We start from the raw sequence: 24,355 nt of genomic DNA, 5'->3' as shown, positions 1-24,355 counted from the left end.
ACAATCTTATCAATATATAAAAGCAGAGTAAAATGGAAGAAGTGTACGTCAAAGATGTTATAAACTTGTTAACTGGTTGTATAGGCCAGGTGGTTCACATAACTTTACATTGCATTTCTTTATGTTAAAACAAGTATATAGATTAACAGAGCATCATTTAATATGATGTTCACTGAGACTAAGGCATACTTATGCAGACAGCATGCCTCCATTTTTTGGTGCAGTGAGGCAAGGCTCAAAGTCTTGGATCAGGATTGAATCTTTTCTGAGCAGGCCTGGTGCTGTAAAGTCGGGAGGAGGTCTGCTGACATTTATGAATTGTGCACCTTGGCACATTTTGCTATCCAGTATCTACAAAGCCATGTAGATTACAAAATTTCAGGCAGAATTGGTTAAGGTAAAGTTGGTGCATCTCTGCTCAGATTAAAAAAATCACCCCCACTCTCCCCTAAATGCGTGGAAAATTTTCAAACTTATTTTAAACCAAAATACTATTAAGGTATGTTTTTAGTAATGGAGGAGACCTGTGTGTTTTATTTTTTGACTAGACTTATTTAAGGCCCCTGTTTTACTAGTAAATCGTCTGTTACTAGTAATCAATAAGATAAAGCAGTTTTAGAGTAACTTTACTGTTTTGTACTGTTTGGCCTTGACATTTGAAGTTCGGCACTATTAGTTGGCTGCCTTCCTCTAAAAAAGTTGAAACTGATTTTCATTAGTTTTCGTATGTTAATATTATTGTCTCGAAGAGCTGCAATATTGTCTATGTTTAGCCGATATTTTTCAAATAATTTTACTATTTAAATACTGTATCCTAGGCATTGTTTACTCGTATTTAAAATGAGTAAGGAGAAAAGGAGAATATGCAATGAAAGTACACCTAGCTTTTGCATAATTTGGCATGTTTAAATGCTTTAGAAGAGAGGTGTGGTGCATCTCAAGGATTGTCTTTATTAACGCCCTCTGTTAAGTGCCACAATGGGGGTCTTTGTAAGTATTTATTTCTCCAAATAACAGAATATCTACCTCCAAAGTTAAAGTAATGTACTTCAACAGACTTCTAAAAATCACTGCTCTTCAGATTCCTAGGAAGTCTTGAACCCTCCAGCTTAGCAACAAATTATTGCTCCAATTATGTCGCAACAAATAGAAAAATTGTTGTTTGAAGATGTTCAGTGAACAAATTACGATTTCTTGTGACACAGGAAGCAGGTGACTTAGTTTACAAAGCAAAGTGTTTTGTCCTATAATAAACATCAAAGTGGTAGAAATTGCTTTTGTGGATATTTGAGGGCTTAAAGTATAAGAAGTTAAATGAAAGGACCATCTTATAGATATGAAGTATGACATGACCTCCACATTTTAAGATTATATCTGACCCATAGAGGTTGGCAGTATATGCCAAAGGAAGGATCAGTCTTAACATCTATTTGGTGGTGTGTGGTGTTTTGTTTTGTTGGGGTTTTTTGTTTGTTTGTTCTGTTATTAGCCAGTGCTGGAGAGGCTGTAATTGGCTATATGATGTGAGGCAGATTGGTGGTCTAATCCATGACTACGTAGTTGACAGGCTATTGCTAGGCAATATAAAACTATTTTCTTGTAGGAAGAGGTGAAGTATTTCTTGAACATATGTGAATGAGCATATAAATTTTAAACAATTGTCTGATTTTATAGTTGTGGAGGCAGCGCATACATTGGTGGGGTAGGTGTGAACAGTGTTTCAGTTTCTTGCACACTTGGTAACTTTGAACTATAGTGATGTGCAGTGAAGCAGACAATAATTTATATAGATGGCAGCTACACTTTAGCTTCTTAGGAATCTGAAGATCAGAGCCTATGCTGGGCAGCCTGTAAAGCCCCAATCAGTATTATTTTATATATGTTATTTTTAGAGTGAATGGCATAATAGGCTATTAGTTTTCTGAGTAGAGAAGCCTTTCTTTCTTCTAAAATGCCACAGGCATCGAAAGGGAAAAATACGAATTTTACACAAAAAGGTGTGTGCACGCTAACCTTTAATGTAGCATTTGAAAGATTTCAGTCTGGTTGCTTCTTTTGTGCCACCAGGGGGCGCGGGACTACAGTTTTTTTCTTTCCAGTATCCCGTCATCTGCATGTTGATTTCCTGTTGTTTTCAGTTCATCTATTTTATAAGTTTCTAGTATTTGTCTTTAATTTGTTGAGATTGTAGGTTGTTTGCCCTACATTTCAATTAGCTTAATCTGGATCTGTTGTCAAAATATATTTTCGTCTTTTGGGAAAGAATGGCTGTTTGGTTGTGTTGCATTTTAAAGCCTGTTATTGTTTCCAGAGTGTATCAGTCTAAGAAAAAAAAACAACAAAAAAAAGCAGTGGGTCAGCACGTTACACAGCCCAGAAAGCAGAGGGGACAAACTTACCAAGATGTTAAAAAATACTAAAATGTATCTTCTGCAGAATTACAAATAACCTTAATAAAGATAGAATTATAGCAATGACGATTTAGTAGGACTCAAAAGGCTGACTAGTATCTCTTGGCAGCGGATGGTGTTTTTTATTCCTGCAGACTTCTAAAAGTGAGCAGAATTTAAAAGAAAGTGCACATCACAATTTAGAAAGGCGGCTTAATCCTTTGCAAACTGCAGCCTAACTACAGAAGTTTGAATTAACTTGGCAATGAGGAAAGCAATTTGTCCCTTAAAAAGAAAATGCAAAGACCTCAAATGAGTTATTGTCAAAGGGGAAAAGTCTCATGTACATGTGTTGTTTCTAATATTATTCTATATTACTTAGAAAATAAGGCATTTGTGCTAGGAAAAAATTTTACTTGTCATTAAAATCATAGGTCACAGTAGCTGCCTATTGAATCAATGTTATTTGTGTTGAATGTAATGGGGAGAATGTAAATGCCTGAATCTGCAGTGGGTTTTGTTGTATTGACAGCTTCTTGAAAAAAACTTAATAGTACATTGTATTTTTTGGGGTCTGACCACAACTTTGATGATAGGAAGTGACTGGCTTTTTGTTCTCTATCTTATTATTGTTAGCTTGCAGTCAGTCTGTGGAAGCAAATTAATTACTGTTAAGATGAAATATCCCTAAAAACATGGTAAATAATCTGGTGTTTTGTGATTCTATAAAAGCTAATGCATTCATGCCTGAAAAATAAGCGTGCATCAAATCATTTGGAAGGAGTGGATAGTACATGAGAAGGCAGCAGCATTTCCAGGTACCTTGTTCTGCTGTGCTCCCACCTGTATTCCAATAATGCTGGGATTAGGTGCTATTAAATTGCTTTGCGGTGTCTCTCTCTCCTTCCAAGTTGCTTTGGGAGATACACTGACTTAATTCATATTGATGTTATTCTGTATCCTTACTCTCGCTATGCACACTAGAATCATCTACAAAATCCTCTTCAGCAACTGAATATGACCTTCAGACTGAAAGTGCTATCAGTCTGAGCTGTCTTTTACAGGATTATCTTGATGTTTGTAATGGTCCAGTTATACAGATAATTACTATGATTGGGCTGTTCAGGGATCTTTTACCCTCATTAAGTGCTTTTGTTGATTTATCTCTAAATTTCACTGAAAATAAGAAACTCAATATTTATTGAAATACTATTTTACATGTACAGGAGAAACCTAAAGTGTATGTATCCTATCAATCGCATTAGGATGTGATGCCTTCTAAAAGCCGGCTTTCTCTTTGTTCTGACGTGATGATAAATGAAAAGATCAGATTTTTGCAAATCTATGAAAGACATGAAAAAAGTTGAAATTGGCTTAATTGGTACTTCAAACAATGTGACCTTTTAAGAATATATTTGTATCACTGATTAAATCTTGTGCTGCAAATTCAGGTTCATAGTGGAAAATATAACTTTCGCTCTTTTTCTTTATTCTGAGAGGAGATTTCATATGTTGGTACAATTTCTTATTAGTTTCTTTACATAAAATATGGAATAAAGATGTATTCAGGTTTTTTGTGTGATCATATACTATTGTGAAATCAATATATATATATAAATACTTTAATTCTGTCAAGAATTGGTCTGAGAAATAACTCAACCTTTTTTTCTTTTTTTTTTGTTAACAGGGCCAACTTTCCATATTGCAAGAAAAAATAGATCATTTAGAACGCCTGTTGGCAGAAAATAATGAGATTATTTCAAACATACGAGATTCTGTGATCAATCTGAGTGAATCGGTAAAGGATGGACAAAGAAATCCAGAGGCTATAAACTTCAGTCAAGGATCTGTTGCTGAGCTCTTTCCTTCTGCTTCAGTTTTGCTTGCAGTTGATTCTGAGGATTGTTTGTTTGCTGCAAAAAGTGGAAGTCATAGTTCAGATGTACAGGTAAGCAAGTCCTATCTGTCGTTACCTTTTAATTCTGAAAATGTCTAATTGCTGGTAAGAGCTCGGTACTAAGATCCTAATCTAAGACACAATAGAATTGTTCAAGTGACTCTTGTGTTTAACACGTGTTATGAATCTGTTGCTTTTCACCTGTCTAGAAATGGAACAGTGATTATGAAGAGCTGACATTTCAGAAAGCTTAAAATTTCTTTAAAAAACCTGCAAACAAAAGCCACTGATTATTGTGCAGTACTATCAGAAGTTCTTTGGAAAAAAATCTTTTGAGAAACTCCTTCAGTTTCCCCAAATTGTTCTAAAATTGATGACAAATAAAGTGGAAATAGTGGATAGTTTTGATTTAAACAGGTTTTACATTTTAGGGATGTATGTGTAGATGGGTCTTCACGGAGAGGTAAAGAATAGTCAAATATTAATAATTTTTAAAAAATCTGTACTGTGTTCCCTTTTGAATGCCATTTCTGTATTTCAGCATTCTTGTGTGTCTCCAGTTTTGTATAGGCACTTTGATCAGAAAGGAAGAACATATACCATGTTGACTGGTTGGCATGAACTGGAGAGGTTGAAGTTTTTGAAGTCAAACACTTCAAGTTGAATTTATTTTGCTTTCTGGCAGTGCTTTTGAGTTCATGGACTCTACATATTCAGTTTTAATGGAGTGTTTCAGGAGCACTGAGAATACTTTGTGAAGTTTGTGATCTCTACTGTTTTTGGGGGTCTTGTGGGAGTACTATAAATATTCATAGTATTCTAAAGCAAAGATGAAATTCTGAAGTCCAGCTTTCTCATTCTAGAAGTGAAAATATTTCTATTGCAGGAGAAAGCAGACTTAGGATGAATAAGTACACGTATTAGAACAATTGTAACCTCTGATGCATCATTTATAATGCCTTTAAGTTCTTCAGGGCAAGGTACCACTTTAATATGTCTTTTACAGAGAAAGTAGTTTTTTTTAAGGCAATATCTGACTGTTCGTGTTTCTAATATGCATTAAGACTTCTGTGCAGGAAAGTAAAGCATACGGGTTTAGGATTACATGTTTTCAAGTTACTGGATTGTTAACAGGTTATTTCTCATACAGTCTGTTACTATATTAAGTGATGTGCTTTTTTTCAGATGCATTAGAAATAAGTTACAGTAAATGTGAGTTGTGAATTTTGAGATAAAATGTGTTGGCTTAAATTTTTGGACATGTTAACCTCTTATGAATGGAAAGTAAAACGTGTTTACTTAAACCGTTCTCATGTTTTGCTTCACATTTGCACAATGTCAGCTAATGTACCTACCTAATGGTACGCTATAGTAGTGAAACTGCTTTTTGATAATTCTCTTTTAAGGTTATATGCATGTACTTAAGTAACAAATAATAGTAGGGAATATACTTTAATAATGTTGCCCTACTCATACTTTCCTTGCCTTGCACAGGGAGGGCTCTAATGTTCGTGTCATTGCATTAGTACCTTGTACTCAGCAGGTTGTCCACCGTCATCATTAAGTCACTTTAATACTGCTTCTGTATGCAGTTTTTCCTTCTGTGAGTCTGACCCACATTTCAGTTATGGAATCTAAGACCTTGACTTTAGCAGAATTCCTGAAACACTGTTAACGAGCTGATCTAAATTACTTTATATGAATACAGGTTATACTGTTTGATACTTTGTCAAGCCTGATGTATTCTGCAAGCTCAGTTAATTTATTTTCTTCTAGATATTTTAAAAAAGACTGAGAAATTCTGAGTAGATGATTTGGAGCATTTTTAAAACTATATTTTAAATTCTAAAAGAAGCTTGTAAGTGGTAATTACCTGCTGTTCATAAACATTAACTTAAACACACAGATTTGGACCTTACTTTTTCCGTGTTTGTCATTTAAGTGGATGTATGAGAATGAAAAGAGAGACTAGAAGGAAGTAAGAGCTGATATAGTTGAGGTGTATTGTTTGGATAAAAATCACTCTAGAGAATGAAGGCAAAAGAGGCTGCACTGAATAAATTATGAGTGCATTATGTCTCCCAATAATGGAGAAACTGTTACGAGAATGCATTCAAATATGGATTAAAAACCTTTGTAGAATTTCAGTGAGAAATATTACCAGGCCTTCCTACTCAAAGAGATGTATTTTCTTTGCATAAAGTGGACAAAAGATACTAATAACATGAGACCCAAAAGATTCTTGGATAGGATAGTGAAAAGATTTTTTTCGTGGAGGAATTGTAAATCAAGAAGTTGTATACTTTGTTACTTGTGGTGTTTGTAAGTAGGTAGAAAATTATAATACAGCTGGCCATTGAAAATAACACTGAATTGAGAATTGGTATAATTCAAATTAAATTTTTAAAAATGGAGCTAGGTAATAAAATGAAGAACCCTGGATTAAATATGGTTATGATCTGATACTGTTTTAGGTCAGTAGTTCAAGAAGTATCTGGAATTCGTTGTCAAAGACAGAATTCTAAACAGCCATCATGCTGAGTTGGAAGGTCTTTTAACTAATACAGTGAGGTGTCTCATCTCTTGTCCCCTTCAACCACTGAAGTATCTGACATTATATCTGCTTAATAATGTCTCTCCTTTTAAAAATGAGATATGAATCACTCTTGAAAAAGATGGACAAAGAGACATGAGTTATACTTTTATTTCTTCTATGCAGTAGTTTAGTGTTCACTGGGGTAAATGCTGTGATGTTTGCCCAAGACTTGTGTTACTTCAGAAGTCTAAGTCCCTTGGTGTAGAGAAAGAATAAGCCCATATAGGAGAAAAAAAGACAACTGATAAGTTTTCAAATGTTTTAATTGGAAAGCTTGTAGCAACATGACTGTCTTCTGAAGCAGCTATAATGAAGGCAGGCAGCATTCTTTTTGAATTTCTGTTTGTCTATTTACAAAGCCTTTGCTTACTAGATCAACATCTTATACTTAGAAATTAAATCAAAATAAGTCCAGGAAATACTTGTCTTGAACCTTTTTTGCGTCTTACTGATTAGGTACTTGGAAGTTATTCTTCACTTGCAGTCATGTAACCTGGTCAAGTGATGATGTAACTTGTAATTAAGCCTTTGCACAGTTCTTACTGCGGATGATGTTACATGAAAGATAAAATGACTTAACATCTGTCTTCTTGATGTCTTGGCACAAGCACAGTGATTTTAGTCTGATCTGGCTTCAGTTTATTCCAGTGGAAGTTTTTGAATCTTAATTTTTTTTTTTACCTTTTTTAGCTGATTCTGATTAACATTTGAGTCACAGAATGACCAAATAGTTGAGGCTGGGGTGTTATCTGGTCCAACCCCCTTCTCAAGCAGGGTCACCTAGAGCCAGTTGCCCATGACTGTGTCCAGATAGCCTTTGAGTATATTCAAGAATGGAGATTGTACACCTCTCTGGGCAACCTGTGCCATTGTTCAGTCACCCTAACAGCGAAAAAGGGTTTCCTGATGTTCAGCAGAAACCTCCTGTGTCTTAGTTTGTTCCCATTGCCTCTTGTGCTGTCACTGGGCACCACTGAAAATAACCTGACTCCTTCTTCCCTGTATTTTTCCTTCACTTATTTGTACACATGGATAAGATCACCCCAAGCCTTCTTTAGGCTAAACATTCCCAGCTCTCTAAGCCTTTCCTCGTAGAAGAGCTGTTCCAATCCTTCATCGTCGTAGTAGCCCTTTGCTGGACTCTCTCCAGTGTGTTCCACATCTCTCCTGTATTGGTGAGTTTGGAACTGGATACAGTGTTCCACAGGTGGCCTCACAGCGCTGAGTAGAGGGGAAGGATCACGTTGACCTGGTGGCAACACTCCGTAATGCAGACCAGGATGCCATTGGCCTTTGATGCAAGGGCACATCTCTGTCTCATGTTCAATTTGGTGTCCACTAGGATCCCAGGTCGTTTTCTGCAAAGCTGATTTCCAGCTTGGCTGTCCACAGCATTTACCGATGCCTGGGTTGTTACTCCCCAGGTGCAGGACTTTGCACTTCCCCTTTGTTGAACTACATGAGGTTCCTGTCAGCCCATTTCTCCAGCCTGTTGAGATTCTCTGGATGGCAGCATGACCCTCTAATGTGTCTGCCACTGCTCTCAGTTTGGTGGTGTTGACAAATTTGCTGAGTCTGCCCCATCATCCAAATCATTAATGAAGATGTTAAACAGGATTGGACCCAGTAGTGACCCCTAAGTACACCACCGGTTACTGTCCTTCAACTAGACTTCATGTCACTGATCATGACCCTCTGAGCCTGGCTTTTCAGCTAGTTTTTGGTCCATCTCACTGTGTTCTCATCCAGTCCATGCATCAGCAGCTTCTCTATGAGGATGTTGCAGGAGGCAGTGCCAAAAGCATTAAAGAACCAAAGCAGGCAGTATCTACCAGGGCAGTCATTTCATCATAGAAGATTCTCAAGTTGGTCAAGCATGACTGTCCTTTGGTAAATCTGTGGTCTCTACTCCTGTTGAGTTTCTGGTCCTTCATATGCCTGGAAATGATTTCCAGGATTAGCTGCTCCATCACCTTCCCAGGGGTCAAGGTAAGGCTGATGAGCCTGTAGTTCACTGGGTCCTCCTTGTTGACCTTCTTGAAGATAGGAGTGACGAGCTTCCTTAGTATGTGCGGGTGCATCCCACCAGGGCCCCTGGACTTACGTCTGTCCAGTTTAAGTATTCCTTGACCTGGTCCTTTTCCACCAAGGGCACGTCTTCCTTGCTCCAGACTTTTCCCCTGGTCTCTAGGACCTGGGATTCCTGAAAGCTGGACTGAGATGAAGACGGCATTCAGTACCTCAGCCTTTTCCATGTCCTATGTCACCAGCCCCCTTGTCTCATTCAGCTGTGGGTCCTAGCCTTCCTTTTGTCACCTGTCTTCTTAGAGAAGCCCTTCTTGTTGCCTTTGACATTTGTGGTCAGACTGAATTCCATTGGGGCTTTAGCTTATGTAACTTAATCTCTGGATGCTCAGACAATGTCTCTGTACTCCTCCCACATTATCTGTTTCTGCCTCTAACTTCTATATACTTTTTGTGTGTGTTTGGGTTTTGCCAGGAGCTCCTTGTTCATTCATGCAGGCCTTCTGGCATTTTTGTCTGACTTCCTACTCATTATAATGGACTGCTCTTGAGGCGAGAGGAGGTGACCCTTGAATACTTCCACTCTCCTGCATCCTTTTTCACTCCAGGGTCTTATCCTGTTTGACTCTGCCAAACAAACTCACCAAAGTGTACTCTTCTGAAATCCACTAATGTGAGCTTACTTTTTGCCCTCCTTCCTCCTCTCGGGGTCCTGAATTCTATCGTCTCATGATCACTGTAGCCAAGGCTGCCTTTGACCTTCACAGCCCCAACAAGCCTGTCATTGTTGACAAGTAAGAGATCCAGCAGAGCACCTCTCCTCACTGGCTTCTCTGTCACTTGGGTTAGGAATTAGTCACTGATGCACTCCAGGAACCTCTTGGATAGTTTATACCCTGATGTGTTGTCCCTCCAGCACATAACAGGATGGTTGAAGTTCCTCATGAGGACTGGGTCCTGCAAATGTGAGGCTGCTCCTGTCTGTTTGCGGAAGACACTTGTTATTCCTGGTCAGGTGGCCTATAGCAGACATCTGCTACATACTGGTCTGCTTTTTAGTCCTTGCCCATAAGCTCTCAGTTGGCTTCTTGTCCATCCGCAGGCAGAGCTCCAGGCACACTGGCTGCTCTCTCACATAAAGGCCAACGCTCTCTCCTGGTCCTTCTGGCCTGTCTTCCCTCAAGGTCTTGTATCCCTCCATTGCAACTGTATAGTCATAAGAGTCATCCCACCATTTCTCCATGATTCTGACAAGATCGTAGACTTGAAATCGCACACAGATCTCTAACTCATCACGCTTATTCCCCATGGTGTGTGTGTTAGTGTGCTTCAGAGAGGTACCCTGGCATACTGATTTCATGTAAAGGGTTTTGGGGATTTCTCTGTAGTTGTGTGTTGTAGGCACTTCCTTGCTTACAAGCACATGCTGGAGCTGACACTAATTAAGCCCTATTTTGTTGCCTTATTTTTTTTTTTTATTCCTTTCATATCATACCAGTCTTGTCCCACTCCCTCACAGGGCTGCTGATAACTTTCTCCCTTCACCTTTATTCCAAGCTAAAAGCTCCACTTAAGAAGTCAGCCATCATCCTGGCAGATACCTTTGCCCCACTTAGTGAGCTGGATGTCATCTCTCCTAAGCAGAAACTGATCTGCAAACAGGCTCCCATGGTCATAGAACCCCAAAACCTGTTGCCAACACCAGCTCTGAGGCCAATTATTGGCCTATATTATTTGTGTTCTCCTCTTGTACCCTTACCCCTCACTGGAGAGATTGAAGAGGACACCACCTAGGCCTCTGTGACCTTGATTACTAGTCCCAGAGCTTTGTAGTCACTTCTGATGCAGTCTGGGTTGCCCCTGGCAGCATCATTGATACCCACATGGAATAATAACAACTGGTAGAAGTCAGTGAGTTGAACAAGCTTTGACAGTTCCTCTACAACATCCTGGATCCAGGCCCCTGGCAGTCAGCAAACCTCTCTAGATGATGGACAAAGTCATTGAGCCAGTCATTTCAGACAAGTGCTTCCTGAATTGCAGTTTCCAGCTCTTGAGCTAATGATCATGGGAGCATGAAAAAAAAAAAATTGTGTATGTTATGGACTGTAAAAATTGTTGTCTTACAAACTGCAGAAGGTTGCTTGTGAAATTCAGGCTCCATCCATGAGAAAAACTCACAAGAATGTGGGCAATTCATCAGTTGTTGCTGTTTAAACAAGTAAGTTTTCATAGTTGAAATGTCAAAAGAGTTTATCAGTCTTAAGGTCACTCCTTGGTAACTGGAAAACTTACAGAGTATGCACTTAATTTTCTTCAGAAGGTCACATTTCGCATTAAAATTAGAGTTCCTCAATCAAATTTTAGAAAAGCAAGAAAATATATTAGGTTGATTTCATTGTAAATCTTACTTGGTCCCTCCAAGCTGGCCTTACAGCATGCCTATATCTGCAAGTATTGCACCTGCATTTTCCATTAAGCAATGTTGTTCAAAGGTGGAAGCAATCCTCGTGAAGCAGTGATGTGACAAGAAGTTCTTGTACAGGCAATAGATGTCTAGTGCATGGACACTGTAGGCCCAACTGAGTCTCTGCTGGTTCTAGGATTACATTGGCTTGTATTCCAGTCTAATGTTACTTAATTTTCTTTATATCTTAAGCTGAAGGCCTGTGGTGGGTTAACCTTGGCTGCTAGATGCCAACCCAGCCAAGGTCAACCCACTGCAGTAATTTCTGGCACTCAGCCTGGGCCTTGAAGGAATGACAGATAAGGACAGTAATTGGGAGTGGTAATGGTCAAAACTTGGATTGGACATTGCCAGAGTGAAATTAACTGTGGGGATTCTTTTGTTGTTGTAATGAGACGAAGGGACAAGGGGCGGAGACTTACTATGTGTGTAAAATTTACACTTCTTCAATGTTGTTATGTTATTTTGATTTTGGTGTAGGACTCTTTTTTTGTAGATGTAAGTGAAGTTTGTGAAGAACATGTGATGAATGTATATTTTATCAACTGTTCTTAAATATGTGTTTCACAGAGGTGAGGGCAGAATGTACTGGGTGCAGGTGTCCAGGTGTTGGCAGTGAGGGGCTCCAGGGGTGATATCTGTGCCAAAAGCCACTGGAGCTGGTGGGGTGCACCACCGTGGAGCAAGTATTTCCTTGCAACCCATGGAGGATCCCATGGCAGAGCGGGTAGATATTTTCAGAAGGAACTGTGGCCCATGAGGGATCCACACTGGAGGAATTCCTGAAGAACTGTAGCCTGTGGAGAGGATCGCATGCTGGAATAGTTCATGTAGCTTGTAAAAGGGACCCCATGCTGGAGAAGGCAAAAGCTGTGAGGAGGAAGGAGTGACAGAGGGGAACCGTTATGGACTGACCACAACTGCTGTACCGCTGCACCACTTCGTGTAGGAAGGCATAGAGGAGTTGGAAGTGAAGGATTGAAGTTGAACCAGGGTAGAGGAGAGGTGGGGAGGAGGTCTTTTAGTTTTGTCTTTGTTTCTCACTATCGAACTCTGTTTTCATTGGCGATAAATTAACTTAATGTTCCCCAAGTCAGATCTGTTTTGTCTGTGGTGGTAATTGTCAAATAATTTCTCTGTCTTTATGTTGACCCATGAGCTTTTAGCTTATCACTGGCAAGTTGTAACTCTCATGGTGTTCATGTAGGGGGAAGGGCAGGTACCGATCTCTTCTCTTTGGCGACCAGTGACAGAACCTGAGGGAATGGCAGGAAGATGTGCCAGGGGAGGTTTAGGTTGGACATTAGGAAAAGGTCCTTCCCCCAGAGGGTGCTGGAGCACTGGAACAGGCTCCCCAGGGAGGTGTCATGGCTCCAAGCCTGACAGTGTTCAAGAAGAGACGGGACAACACCCTCAGCTACATGCTGTGAACTGTGGGGTTGTCATATGCTGGGACAGGAGTTGGACTTGACAATCCTTGTGGGACCCTTCCAACTGAGGACATTCTATGATTCTATGTAGTAAATGACTCCTATAGGCTATTTCTGTGGAAGTGAAAAGTTTGTTGAAGAAAGTTTGTCAGGTGTGCAATTGTGTTCTAACATGGGATTAGACCTGAAGATTAGTTTAAGTTATTTAAACTATTAGTGCCAGTAAAAGGCAAAACAAAAACAGAAGGAAAAGTTGGATATGGGAACTTTGGCCTAAACTCACGTTAGAAGATTCTCTTTGGAGCTATCTGGTGGTATCTAAATTTTGTAGGAACTTGTTAAAGTACCTCTAGAGTTGCTTTATTTACCTGTGACCTTATTTGCATTGACAAATGAAATATGTCCTTCCTTGTGTAATTAGTATACTGGGCAACAGTAAGTATATAAGGAGTTTTGTCATTGGCTATAATTCTGGCCATTTTTTTCTTGATAGATTCTTTCCATTCCCTTTTGTGAGTTTGACTTTTGCCTCAATCTCTCTCATGTTGTCATGCCTTCTTACTGCTTTCATAGTTTGTCCTCTCCATCTTCTGCATTCCTCTAGTGTATTGTGCTGCTCTATATAGTTTTCTCCCTACCTTCTTCCCCCAATGCCATTGCGAGCTGTCATAATTTTTGTGACTTAAGGCTCTTATTTCTACTGTTTATCTAATCCATTTCAGTTTCCTCAGAATGGGGCCTGCCAAATGCTCCTCTTCCTACCAGCTGTGTCTTGGGTGTCCTAGTGTGACTTGAAACTTGCTCTCATTTGTCACTTTTCTATTCATTTGACACTTCAGCTCTCCCTGTGTAATGAACAAGCTGATCCATTTTTTATGAAAACAGCTTTGGTTTTCAATAGTAGAACTGGTTTTGTGAATTCATGTTTTAAATTCCTTTTACTCTTTTTTAGATGTTGGATGTCTATGACATTCTTCCTTTTGATAATCCAGATGGTGGTGTGTGGAAACAAGGATTTGATATTGCATACAATGAAAATGAATGGGACAGTGAACCACTTCAAGTTTTTGTCGTGCCTCACTCACATAATGACCCAGGTAATATTGTAACTGTATTCATTCGGGTATCTAGAGGCTTTTGAATTCAGAAATATGTTACCATTTCTGTTGAGATTTGGATTTTTTGAAGCATACTACTTAATGTGTTAGATTTAAGTCTAGAAAGGCAGTTAAGCAGATATATAATTGAAGTGCCATTGGCTTCAAGTAACAACTTATGATGAAAGTTGTACATGTACTTATTTATTTACTGGAGTAGATCTTCATTGTTGGTATTGGAAGATAACATGGATTTTCTGTGTTCATCCTGCCAGTAACCCAGTTGGTTTATTCATTGCTGCATTAAATATGGCCTGTTCTCACAGAATCATAGAATGTCCTGAGTTGGAAAGGACCCACAAGGATCATTGAGTCCGACTCCTGTCCCTGCATATGGCAACCCCACAGTTCACACCATGTGTCTGAGGGCTTTGTCCGGTCTCTTCTTGAACACTGTCAGGCTTGGGGCCGTGACACCTCCCTGGGGAGCCTGTTCCAGTGCTCCAGCACCCTCTGGGGGAAGAACCTTTTCCTAATGTCCAACCTAAACCCCTCCTGGCACATCTTCCTGCCATTCCCTCATTGGTCACCAAAGAGAAGAGATCGGCGCCTGCCCTTCCTCCTCCCCTTGTGAAGAAGGTATAGACCGCAATGAGGTCTCCTCTTAGTCTCCTCTTCTCCAGGGAGAACAAACCAAGTGACTTTAGCCGCTCCTCAGACGGCTTCCTCTCCAAACCCTTCACCAACTTCGTAGCCCTCTTCTGGAGACTCTGCAGTAGCTTTATCTCCTTTTTATCCTGCGGCGCCCAGAACTGCACACAGTGCTCCAGGTGAGGCCGCACCAGTGCAGAGCAGAGCGGGACAATCACCTCCCTGCCCGGCTGGCCATGCTGTGCTGGATGCACCCAGGACACGGTTGCCCTCTTGGCTGCCAGGGACACTGTTGGCTCATGTTCAACTTGCTGTTGACCAGAACCCCCAGTCCCCTCTCCACAGAGCTGCTTTCCAGCACCTCGTTCCCCAGTCTGGATGTACATCCAGGGTTGCCGTGTCTCAGGTACAAAATCCAGCATTTGCCCTTGTTGAACTTCATGCGGTTGGTGATTGCCCAGTTCTCCAGTTTGTCCAGATCCCTCTGCAGGGCCTCTGTGCTCTCGAGAGTGTCGACAGCTCCTCCCAGTTTAGTGTCATCAGCAAACTTAACAAGCAATCCCTCAAGTCCTGCGTCTAAGTCATTTATGAAGACATTGAAGAGTGCAGGCCCTAAGATGGATCCCTGCGGAACCCCGCTAGTGACTGATCCCCAGCCCGACATAACCCCATTTACCAGGACCCTTTAAGCCCGGCCTGTCAGCCAATTGCTCACCCACCGCACTGTGTGTTTACCCAGCTGTGCGCTGGACATCTTGTCCAGAGGATACTGTGAGAGACAGTATCAAAGGCTTTACTGAAATCCAAAAAGATTGCATCAACAGGCTTCGCTTGGTCAACTAGGTGGGTAACCTTGTTGTAGAATCAAATGAAGTTGGTCAAGCAAGACTTTCCCCTCATGAACCCATGCTGGCTGGGACCAATAACTGCGTCGTCATTCGTGTGTTTTTCAGTAACTCCCAGAAGAATCTCCATGATTTTGCCAGGAACAGAAGTGAGAGTGACAGGCCTGTCGTTTCTGGGGTCATCCCTGTTGCCCTTCTTGTAGACTGGGACAACGTTTCCCAGCTTCCAGTCATCCAGGACCTCTCCTAATTCCCAAGAGTGTTGAAAAATCACAGAGAGAGGTCTCGCTATGACATCACCCAGCTCTTTAAGCACCCTTGGATGAATCCCATCAGGCCCCATCGACTTGTAGGGCTCTAGCTGGAGTAGCAAATCCCATACAAGTTCCTGATTGATTGGGAGTTTATTACTGATGCAGCCGTGGCTCTCCAGCTAGACCTATGGGGGCTCCAGAGTCCATCATTGGTGTTGAAGGCTGAGGTGAAGAAAGCATTAAACATTTCAGCTTTGTCTATGTCCCTGTTAATAAGGTGACCATGCTCATTAAGTAATGGACCAATGTTATTTCTGGCTTGCCTTTTGCCATTTACGTATTTTAAAAAGCCCTTTTTATTTTCCCTTTCAGTACTGGCCAGGTTTGACTCTAATTGAACTTTGGCTGCATGAATTTCTTCCTTACAGTGGTGAGCAGCATCTCTGTAGTCCTCCTTTGATACCTGACCTGCTTACACTGACCATATACTTTGGTTTTTTGTCGTATTTCAAGAAGAAGATCCCTGCTCAGCCAAGCTGGCTTTTCGCCTCACCTGCTTGACTTTTGACATTTTGAATTGCCTGGTTCTTTGCTTTTAGTAGGTGATACTTAAAAAGTGACCAGCACTGCTAGACCTTAGCACCTTCAAAAGCTTCTTCCCAGGGGACCTTACTAAGTAGTTCTCCGAGCATCCTGAAGTCTGCTCTCCTCATATCCAGAGCTGAGGTCTTGCTGGCAATTTTCCTCCTGTTAGCATAGATTTTAAACCTGACTGCTTCGTGGTTGCTGTGGCCTAGGCAGCCACCAATTGCTGCTGCATCCACGAGACCCTCTCTGGTAGTGAGGAGGAGCTCTAGGAAGGCTTTTTGACTTTTTGGACTGTTAGAGGTATTTAACCCTTAGCCTGTGCTGAAGAAATGTGCTTTTTGGAAGATATGACAATGGCAAATCTGAAGTTTTTGACTGTAATACTTTCTTTACTCTTCTGTGCACACCCCTTCCCCCAACCTATAGTGGGATAATCTAAAGTCTGGATTTAAACTGAAACCTAGGTATGCTTACATGATTTCACTTCTTCCTCCAAAGTGAGTATATAGTGTGTAATGAATAAAATGGAGAAATGTCACTTTATTTTGAAATGACTGTAAAATACAAAAAAAAAGCAGTGAATTATACTGCTGTAATATAATCCTGGTACATGTACACCAGCCAAGAGAAGGTGAAGCTGCTTGTTATTATGGAAAGCCACAATTTCAGTTATTTTTAATCTTTACTACTGTGTATCTCTCTAAAAATTTAATTTGTTGTTTGAAGTACTGTGGATCTGAATGAAGCAAAATATGGTAGTTTGAACATAAGTGACTTTTATTTGCACATATCTCGTGTTTTCAAAGAAAATGAACACTGGAATTTGGAGGGACTGTATTGTCCAGTTATGACAGTTAAAATAACAAACTATGGATATAGTAAAAATATTGACAGAAAATAATCACGGTATAAACTTTGATCTACCTTTTTGTAGAACTGTCTTTAAACCTGTGTCCATTTATTTCCTCTCTGGTTATTGCTCTCCTGAAAACTTTCCTAGAAAGAAGTCACACTCTGTACAGTCATTTAACAAATCTGAAGCCATCCTAAAGGAATGTATAGAACTTCTAATTCTCTTAGTTCTTATTAGAAGGCTTCTTTCTGCTGAAGCTAGTAGGATCATATCCTAATTGTGGGAGGATGGTTGGCATCCTGCTATAGGCCAGTTGCCTAGTGTCACGTCTGTCCTCCTGAGCTGACTTCAGTTGGATTGAACGAAGATGCCCTGCACAGTGCAGGCTGAGGTAGCTCTGCAGGAGGACAAGACTTGGGAGCTACAGGGGAATGGTCCTGAGGGAGGCTGGGAAGGGGTTTGCAGAAAACTTTGCTGGTGTCCATTCAAGTCATGAGGTTTGGAAGAGGCTCAGTGTTCTGGCACTGACTCACCCCAAGTTGTTGTTTTTTGTTTGTGTGGTTTTTTTTTTTAACAGGTTCTAGTATTTTTTTTTTACACTTTTAATATATATATTTCATTATTTTATTTACATTCCTTCTGCAGCTGTCTTTCAAAACAAATATATTGGGCTGATTTCATCAGTGGTACCTGGCCTGTCTTGTCAGTATTCCTTGCAGAATTGGCCAGTTTCTGTTGCCATTCTGGAAGGACTCTTTGGAGCTAACCTTTAGCTTTCTGACAGCCAACCTTCTACTTTCTTCTTCGCATCTAGATTCCTGTATTGCCTCCTATAATCAGCTGTGGTATATTTTCACAGCTAGCACCTTTTGTGCCTGACAAACTTTGGCATTTGGTGCCTTGATCTAGTATTTTTTTCACCCTGTATCACCAGTTCTGCTAGCCAAAAGTAGCCCACTGAGCACTTGTATTCTAAGGAACTGGAGTATTAAAGTTGCTGGACCTTTTCCCATTAAGATATTTTGGTAGATACTAACATCTGTCACTATGAATTACATTCCTTTCACTGTTCGCCAAGCAAGGCATACAGTCTTCAGGCTGCTGTTGGCTCAGCTAGCCAATAGCAAAGGCTATCAAGATCAGGTTATGCTGGAGGAGGCTTCATCAGAGCCTCCAAACTTTTAAATGTCTTTTGGGGCTAGCAGACTGAATAGCTATATATTGCACCTATGAGAAGGGTCCCAAAAAACATGGACACATGCCACCAAAAAAGCAAACAGAAACCAAACCAAAAAGCCTCACCCTCTCATCCCCTCCAAAAACATTTTTGGGTAACCAGAATTATTAAACTTCTAAGACAGCTGTAGATACCGCTCTACAACCAGAGGTAGCCTCACCAACACCTTTTCCTCTTTAACTCTTTGTGTTATCAATCACGGAATTTCCCATACTTTCCCAGCAGGAATTTTCTACTTGCCCAGGAAGTGTATTTGTGTCTATTCTTTAATTTTGCATCTGAATGATACCTCCAGCTGCACTTGAGAGCTCTGTTTAATGAAGTTTAATCTGATTCTATTTTGCCCTCTCCAGCACTGCTCTGGTCCTGTTCCAAACATAGGGGTGTGGGCCATAATGAACTTAGCTTCAGAGATGGGTCTTTACTAGCATTCAGATGTCTATCTTGGAGGGAGTCACTCATTCAATCTATGGTAAGGTACTTATTCTTCCAGCTCTCTGAAAGAAATCCTCTCTGTGGCTGCCCCCTCAATAACAAGATGTGAAGAATTCTGTCAAGTTATGAGAGATGTCTCTTATCTTTCTGTTGCAACTTTTTTCCTGCATAGGTTATTCCCAAGGACTTGCCTGAAGTCTTAATGGTATTATCATTCACCTTTGGTAGCTGACTTTCTTACAGGTGTCTATTTTTGGTTCCTGAAGTCTTCCTCCTTAAGTTTTTCATGCCTTTACTATAAAATTATGTCTGTCCTTCCATCAGCAGCAACTAAAATAAAAAAATCTGCATCTCCTCATACGTACAATGTATCTCTCAGCTTGTTGAGGCTTCTTGGCTGATACCAAGTAGAGTTAAACTGAGATATAATCCTGGTAAATATAAACAGTTCCATCACTAAAGGTGATTGTACGGGACTGGTTATTGTTCGCTTTTGCAAGGAGTGTTATAGAAATCTCCGGACTTGGTACTGCTTTTGCTAAGGACATATCTGTGGAATTGTCTGCAGTATGAAACTACATATTAATAAGCACTTGGAAGAAGGAGAAATTATCTGTAAAATCTGAAATCTCTTATACAGCTGATGGTTATATTATTCCTTTCCCACAGATGATTAAAAGGCATGGTGCAAAGCAAATGCCTTCTGTCAAAAAAGCTTAAGGCATAATGAACCTATTGTGTAACAATGTGTGTGAGAACTGAGAAATTTACCAAGAAATGGGGTCAGTAAAGATATAACTGTATTAGCTGCAAAAGCTTTAAATTCTGATTACATATTATGTTTTCTCATCTGAGACTACTTTAACTTTTCATGTAACCAGTTACGCTAGTAAGAATCTATAGCTGAATGGCAAAGAAACTGCCTTGAAACAGAATCCGTAGGGAAGGGGCAGGTCTTAGGTTCCAAGTTCTGTTTTGGGAGATCACTTACATACTGATGCTCTGAAACTGTGTTGCTAAATTCTGCTAAGTCTGGGTTAACTGCTTCTGCGTGAATTCAGCCAGGACCTACACACTATGCTTGTCCCTTCAGTAGGTATGAGAATGAGTCCCCTTCACACTTTTGATCAGTGGCAGGCATAATTGCCTTTTAGTTGCTGGCAGTCAATATGAGGACCTCAGTAGCATGTCTGATTTGGGGGGTACTTACCCAGTGCAGGTTGATCTCAAGCCACGGAGATATGCTTGATTTACAAATGGCTGTGGTGTGTAATGTTATAGCCATCACAGATGGGTGGCATTTCTTTCTGGAGCAGATTAATGAACGATTGGTCAGATGAACTTCAGAGAGGAGAACCCTGCTCAGGGACAGTGATATTGTCAGGCGGCACAACTGGACTTGGAAGGTGATGTTCAGATATGACCCAAGGGGTCAAAAGACACCTCTAGCATTTATTGCTCTGTTGGCAGTAATGATTTTGTTAATGTCTTCTCATTAAATTATTTAAGAATTGAGACTTGTGTGCTTTGTAATGTATGTGTGTACCAGAATGGGATATTTTGTTGCTGAATGTGGTTGTTACAGACCTAGTACAAGCAGCACTAAAGTGGAATTGAAAGAGACTAAAGTAGATTTCCCCCTCTGCTCTGTCCACTCCCACCCAATTTCTATGCAAGTAAAACTATATGTGAAAGTGTATGTGCATATATGTCAGGTCTAAATACTACTTTTTAGCACTTCATTAATTATCTATAACATTGGTAACTTTACCTTACTAGCACCCACATTAACCCCTATTTGTTATTTAAGACAGTCTCAATTTTTCAGCAGGAAATCTGTATAGCCCTATGAAGTTGACTGCGGTGTTAATATAAAAGAAAACTAAAACATAAAAGTTCGATGCTGTTAATATACTATGGAGTTTCAGGTTCATTTTCTGTTGACCAGATCTGGATACGATTTTCAGGTGACTTCATAGTTTTCCTGGCATGTTTGGAACACAGATTATTTAGACTGTTGCCTTGCCCACTATAATATAAGAACAGGTTAGTATAAAGCTGAAGCAGGGAAAAAAAAAAGCTAGTTGAATGACATCTGCAAGCTTTAGCTTTCAAAGTTTCAGACTGTAAATTGAAAGTTCACCAATTAATATATTCATGTTGTGTTTTAATACGAAGACAAATCAGTCACCATTGTTTGTCGCATTTGCCGCAGCGAGGGAAGATGCAAACACTTAATATAAGTATCAGCAAGCTCCAACTTTATTACAGAGCAGTTCAATTTTATACATGTTCCAATAATTATGCCTACTAGTCATAACCTGATTGGCTAAAATCTAGAGATTACATTAACCTAATTCGTCTAGCAACAGATATTCAGTATAATCAGTAATTGGCTTATGCATATTCCAAAACTTAAGGTCATTATTGGTTACAATTTAACTACCAACTCCACCCTTAGATCCACATTCTTTTCGTTTCTACATCGCTTTTTCTCAACGGACTGCTGACCACAAGGCTTTTGGTTGTTACACACTAAATGTCAAGGTCCTTATAACTTTGCCAAGTCAGCGTCTTGCTTGTGGTTCACATGAGCTGAGCTCGCTGCTTATCTAACTCTTGTTCTGCTAACTGTATTAGATTTACATGACCCCTACTATCTAACCGTCCCTCCACAATTCCTCCCTTTTTGTTTTTGCACAAACCAAGCGCACAATTAACAATATAGCAACAATCACAGACAGTATTATTAATCCATGCAAAAGTAGATTTCTCAGCCATCCTAATTCCCACAAAAATCCATATGTGCAGATTGAGGCCTGAAAACCAAATTTTTGGGTCTAATCATTTTATACTATTAGATAATGTTAACCATTATATCTTACAGTGCTAATTCTTAAATTATGCACTTGTTTTTCAGGGCACTGGCTAAATCCTAAATCAGGCCTTGTACATTATCTGAGACTGTTCTTTTGGAAGTGTTGTTTTACTTGATTTTGCTCATAAGCATTATAATTCAGTTTCAATGGTATTACATATATTTAGCACTCTGATAACATAAAATACAGGTTCAGATATCAGTTAAGGAGATTATTTGAATACAATAACATAAGAATAATGAGGATCCATGACGTGCATGTAGTCACTCACAAGAAACAAAACTAGAGGCCTCTCACTTCAGGGTACTCACAATAAACAATCACCTGCATAAATTAGGCAAGGGCTCATTCAAGACAAGGACTCTAGTTTACAGACCCGCAGCTCTGAGAAGATCACTCAAGGGGCATCTTCGGCGGGAATCCCGCTTTCTAGTCTAGTCAGATGTGGCTGCGGGCATTACGACATAGCTCTGGGCACGTCTTGTTGAGGACCCTGTCAATTGACCGAGGGTCCCACCCCTTCTGTCCCACCAGCTGGTAGAGGTGAAGTCACCCTGCCCCGAGACCAGGGAGGATGTGACCTGGGGACAGGTAATAAAGAGCCATCAACGGCCCCATTGAAGGCTCTAAATCTTAGGGGAATGTGCAACTGCCACACAATCCATCCTGCGACCACAGTCATGATCTGACAGGCTACTTTGGAGTGGTGGTGCAGTCACCTCTTGCCTCCAAAGTCAAAAGGGGGCATTCTGTTGGTGAGTTTGAATGTCCATTGTGGATCATCATACCCTACATGCCATTTTCCTGTTATAAATTATCATTACAAACCAATTTACAATAAAATAGAATAATACAAATTACAACAATGAAGGAAAACAAATGCACTGAAAGTTTTTTCACCAATTCATTCCTAATCCAAATAATTTAAAACTGTATCATTCTCATATGATAGTGCCTCTAATTTACAGGGGGTCCAGTACAAATTCAAAACATCTTCTGTGGTTATTTTAGATATCTGGCATATTAAGACCCAGAATGGAAACAAAATCTAAATTACTCTGAACCACTCCTCCATTCCTCATCACTGATAAAACAGGTGAAACTTCCCTTACAAACAATTGTCAATTAATTTCTTATAAATACATACAGCAGGGATCTCAACAAAATACTGTTGCACTTGATTAAGTTTAATCCAATCCTTGTTTTCCAGCAATTGACCTTCTGGTGGTATCCATGCACCATCTGCCCAATGCACGTCATTATTACTGCACTGTTGCAAGAGATAATACCCGAATAGGCTAAGAAAATATTAATTGGAGTGAGCGGCCTGCTGCTGTCATAACAGTACTTGCATTTTGTTGTAACTTCTTTAGCTGCCCCAAGGTAACATCATTGGCCTCTTCCCTTGGTCTCTTCTGTTTCTTTGTTGCTGTCTGCTGCAGGGACAGACATTGCACCTCTGGCATTGGGTTCTTGCACTGTTTTTCCAGCTCATAGTGAGATTTAACATATTTCGCAGGAAGTCAGTTTGGTCCTTTTGGAAGAAGAACACACACACATCCCCTTCCCCAGGTGATTAATTCTAAAGGCCCTTGCTATCAACCAAAATTAGGCTCATTAAGACTTACATCAATTCCCTGCTTTTTTTTTTTTTTTTTTTTTTTTTGGTATATCAGTCTGTTAGCATTCTCATCATACTGTCCCACAATAGCCACAGGTTGGTTTTGTGTTGTAACTATAAATAGACAAATATGCAAGTCCAATCGAATGCAGTTAGCTTGTAAGGTTGTCATAAATTTGTTCATCAAAATCTCTAACTCCATTTTGGCTTTCATATTTATTGGATATTGTTTTTCCTTACCAGATTGAAGTCCTATTTAAGTTTTATCAGTGTAGTGTTGGCTTTACCGATACTTCGGCTGCGGGTACTAGTGGAAATACAGCATCTAAAATTTCCTTGGAGATTTCTCACTTGCAGCAAGCAGATCTGCACCATCCAAACATCTTCTTATGGGACATGTAACTGAACAGAATTCTCAGAAAACATTATTTGAGTTTACAATTTACTTAACAAATCTTGACCCAAGAAAGGTATAGGACTTTCTGGCAAATACGAGAATTCATCTGTTAAAACTTTTTTCCAAATTTGGCATCCTGTTGGTTTCAAAAAATGGCCTGCCTTTCTTTCTCAAGATTTCAAAAACTATCACGGTGAATTTAATAAGAAGTCTCTTATAACTAGTTACGACAGAGGAAGTCTATTAAAAAGGTTTTTGCTTTAATTTCCCAGCTTCATTAGAACTACGGATCTGCTGGAGATGCTTTTAAATTTCACCCTCAGACTGCTTCATTCAGTATCACAGTTCTCAAACAATAACATTGCTGTAGAGGCAGGGGGGAATGCAAGGGGGAATAAAGCCCCCCTTTTCTGCTTAGCAGTGCAGTCAAGGCCACGCAGGTGGTGTAATCGCTGGTGCTAAGGAGGAGTTGCCTGACTGCTGGGTTACAACGAGCTGAGCTTATCTTGCAGCTTGACACAGCACAGGCCTGGGATATTTTGCTCTATTTACTTATTTCTCAAAGTTATGCAGAACAACATTAACTGCCATATAGCACTAAAACCCAGAATTCCACATTCAAACTACATTTTCCTTTTATCAGAGTATTTCCCAAAAAGTTATTCTAATAAGTAAGGATGCATCCTAAAGGGG

At 40.0% G+C, this 24,355-nt stretch overlaps 1 protein-coding gene across 2 annotated transcripts in view; it reads left to right on the top strand.

Moving 5' to 3' along the window:
• The window catches only part of MAN2A1 (mannosidase alpha class 2A member 1), a 121,816-nt gene that overhangs the window by 8,757 nt on the left and 88,704 nt on the right, over positions 1-24,355 (top strand). For both annotated transcript variants that reach the window (XM_065657020.1, XM_065657019.1), the window contains exons 2-3: positions 4,078-4,338; positions 13,758-13,902. In XM_065657020.1, coding sequence (XP_065513092.1) covers positions 4,078-4,338; positions 13,758-13,902 — 406 coding nt within the window. The remainder of the gene's footprint in view (positions 1-4,077; positions 4,339-13,757; positions 13,903-24,355) is intronic.

The sequence above is a fragment of the Caloenas nicobarica genome, chromosome Z (assembly GCF_036013445.1).
Source record: "Caloenas nicobarica isolate bCalNic1 chromosome Z, bCalNic1.hap1, whole genome shotgun sequence".
NCBI classification, from domain to species: Eukaryota; Metazoa; Chordata; class Aves; order Columbiformes; family Columbidae; genus Caloenas; species Caloenas nicobarica.
This window is presented reverse-complemented; position numbering and strand designations above follow the sequence as displayed.